We start from the raw sequence: 1,922 nt of genomic DNA, 5'->3' as shown, positions 1-1,922 counted from the left end.
GGAGGCGGTGGCAGTGGCGGCGGGGGCGGGGGCCGCCGCGGCGGCGGCGCGGGGCGGGCAGCGCGCCTGCGCGGGGGGCGGGGCGGGGGCTCGCGGGGGGTATATAAGACGGGGGAGCGGGCGGGGAACGGCAGTTCGGGAGCAGGCGGCGGCGGCGGCGGGTGGCGGCGCAGGGCGGGGCGCGAGGGGGGGAGGCGGCGGCGACGCGTGCCATGCGCGCGGGGGGGCGGGCCCGGCGTCGTTAACCCCTCGGCGACCGGTAGCGGTGACCCCCGGGGCCTGGGCCCCGCGCCATGGCCCGGGCGGCCTGAGGGGAACGGGGAGCGAGGCGGGGCAGGGCGGGGGTGAGCGGCCCCATGCGGCGCGGGTAGCGCCGGTCCCCGAGGGAGCGGAGCCGAGCGCCATGGCTGACGCGGCGCCCGCCGAGCCCGAGCCGGGGCCGGAGCCCCAACGCGAACCGGAGCCCCGCGGTGAACCGGAGCCCGAACGCGGCGAGGCGCCGGCGGACGGAGAGGCCGGTCGGCTGCCGCCCCCCGGGGCGGAGGAGGAGGCGGCAGAGGCGGCGGCGGAGGGCGCGGGCGGCGCCGAGGGGCGGCCGCCGCCACCGGCGGCGGGCGGAGCGGCGCGTCCCGGCCTGGGCCCGCGGTACCGGTCCTCGGTGGGTCGCACCGAGGAGTGGCCGGTGAAGAAGAAGCACCGTCGGCGTCCGTCGAAGAAGAAGCGGCGCTGGAAGCCCTACTCGAAGCTGAGCTGGGAGGAGAAGCAGCAGTTCGACGAGCGGCAGAGCCTCCGCGCCTCCCGGCTGCGGGCCGAGATGTTCGCCAAGGGGCAACCGGTGGCCCCGTATAACACCACGCAGTTCCTGATGGAGGACCACGACCAGGAGGAACCCGACCTGAAAACCGGGTTGTACCCGCGGCGAACGGCCGCCAAGTCGGAGGACACGAGCGAGGAGGATTTTCTGGAGGAGGCGGCGGAGGAGGACGGGGGCAGCGACGGGATGGGGGGGGACGGCAGCGAGTTCCTGCAGCGGGACTTCTCGGAGACCTACGAGCGGTACCATGTGGAGAGTCTGCAGAACATGAGCAAGCAGGAGCTGGTGAAGGAATACCTGGAGCTGGAGAAGTGTCTGTCCCGCATGGAGGAGGAGAACAACCGGCTGAGGATGGAGAGCAAAAAACACGGCGGGGGGGAAGCGGGGGAGGCGGCGCGGGTGCGGCAGCTGGAGCTGGAGGTGGACAGGTTACGGGCCGAGAACCTGCGGCTGCTGAAGGAGAAGGACCTGCCCCGGCAGGAGAAAGGCCCCTGCAAGCTGGGGGAGTGACCCTGGGGAGGGGAAGGGGGGGGGGGGGGGACGGGACACCCGGGAGGGAGGGGGGGTGGCTTTTTACAGGGTGGGGGGTGGGTGACATTCTATACGTTGTACAGAGACGCGGCGGAGCCTTTTTAAGGGGAGGAAAGAGCAGCCCGGGGGGGGGGGGGGGGGGGGGCGAGGGGTCTTCACCCTCCCCTTCCTCCCCCTACCCCCGGTGGAGGTTTTGGGGTGAGGGTGGGGGGGGTTGATGTACCGGTGATACTTGGCTTATGATTTTATTTTATTTTTTTGTGTCTAAAAACAAAACAAAAAAAAAATTCCCCAGGAAAGCTGTAAATTGGCCTAAACTGACTATCAAAAAAAAAAATAAATATAGAGGTCTAATAAATTTAAATACTTGTAACTGTAATGGTTTCAGTGTGATTTCTAGAAAATAGGATGGCATTCCAGAAGGGAATACATTATTATTTTCATGGTGCTATAACTAGTTTATGTTGCTGTTCAATTAAACTTAGCTGTAATTTCCCACTTAACCCTTTTTTGTTATTCCCCCCTCCCTTATTTTCACTTCCAATCCTGCTCCATGAACTCAAATAGTTAAAAATAC

The 1,922-nt window shown here is 65.9% G+C and overlaps 1 protein-coding gene across 1 annotated transcript; it reads left to right on the top strand.

Moving 5' to 3' along the window:
- Positions 1-225: 225 nt before the first annotated feature.
- HEXIM1 (HEXIM P-TEFb complex subunit 1) lies at positions 226-1,332 on the top strand. Its single transcript, XM_082495117.1, has one exon. The coding sequence runs from the start codon at positions 404-406 to the stop codon at positions 1,322-1,324; it is 921 nt and encodes a 306-aa protein (XP_082351243.1). The 5' UTR covers positions 226-403; the 3' UTR covers positions 1,325-1,332.
- Positions 1,333-1,922: the final 590 nt, after the last annotated feature.

Source organism: Vanellus vanellus (assembly GCF_965231255.1).
Source record: "Vanellus vanellus genome assembly, chromosome: 24".
Classification (NCBI taxonomy): Eukaryota; Metazoa; Chordata; class Aves; order Charadriiformes; family Charadriidae; genus Vanellus; species Vanellus vanellus.
Note: the sequence above shows the minus strand (reverse complement) of the source record. Positions and strands in the feature narration are given on the sequence as shown.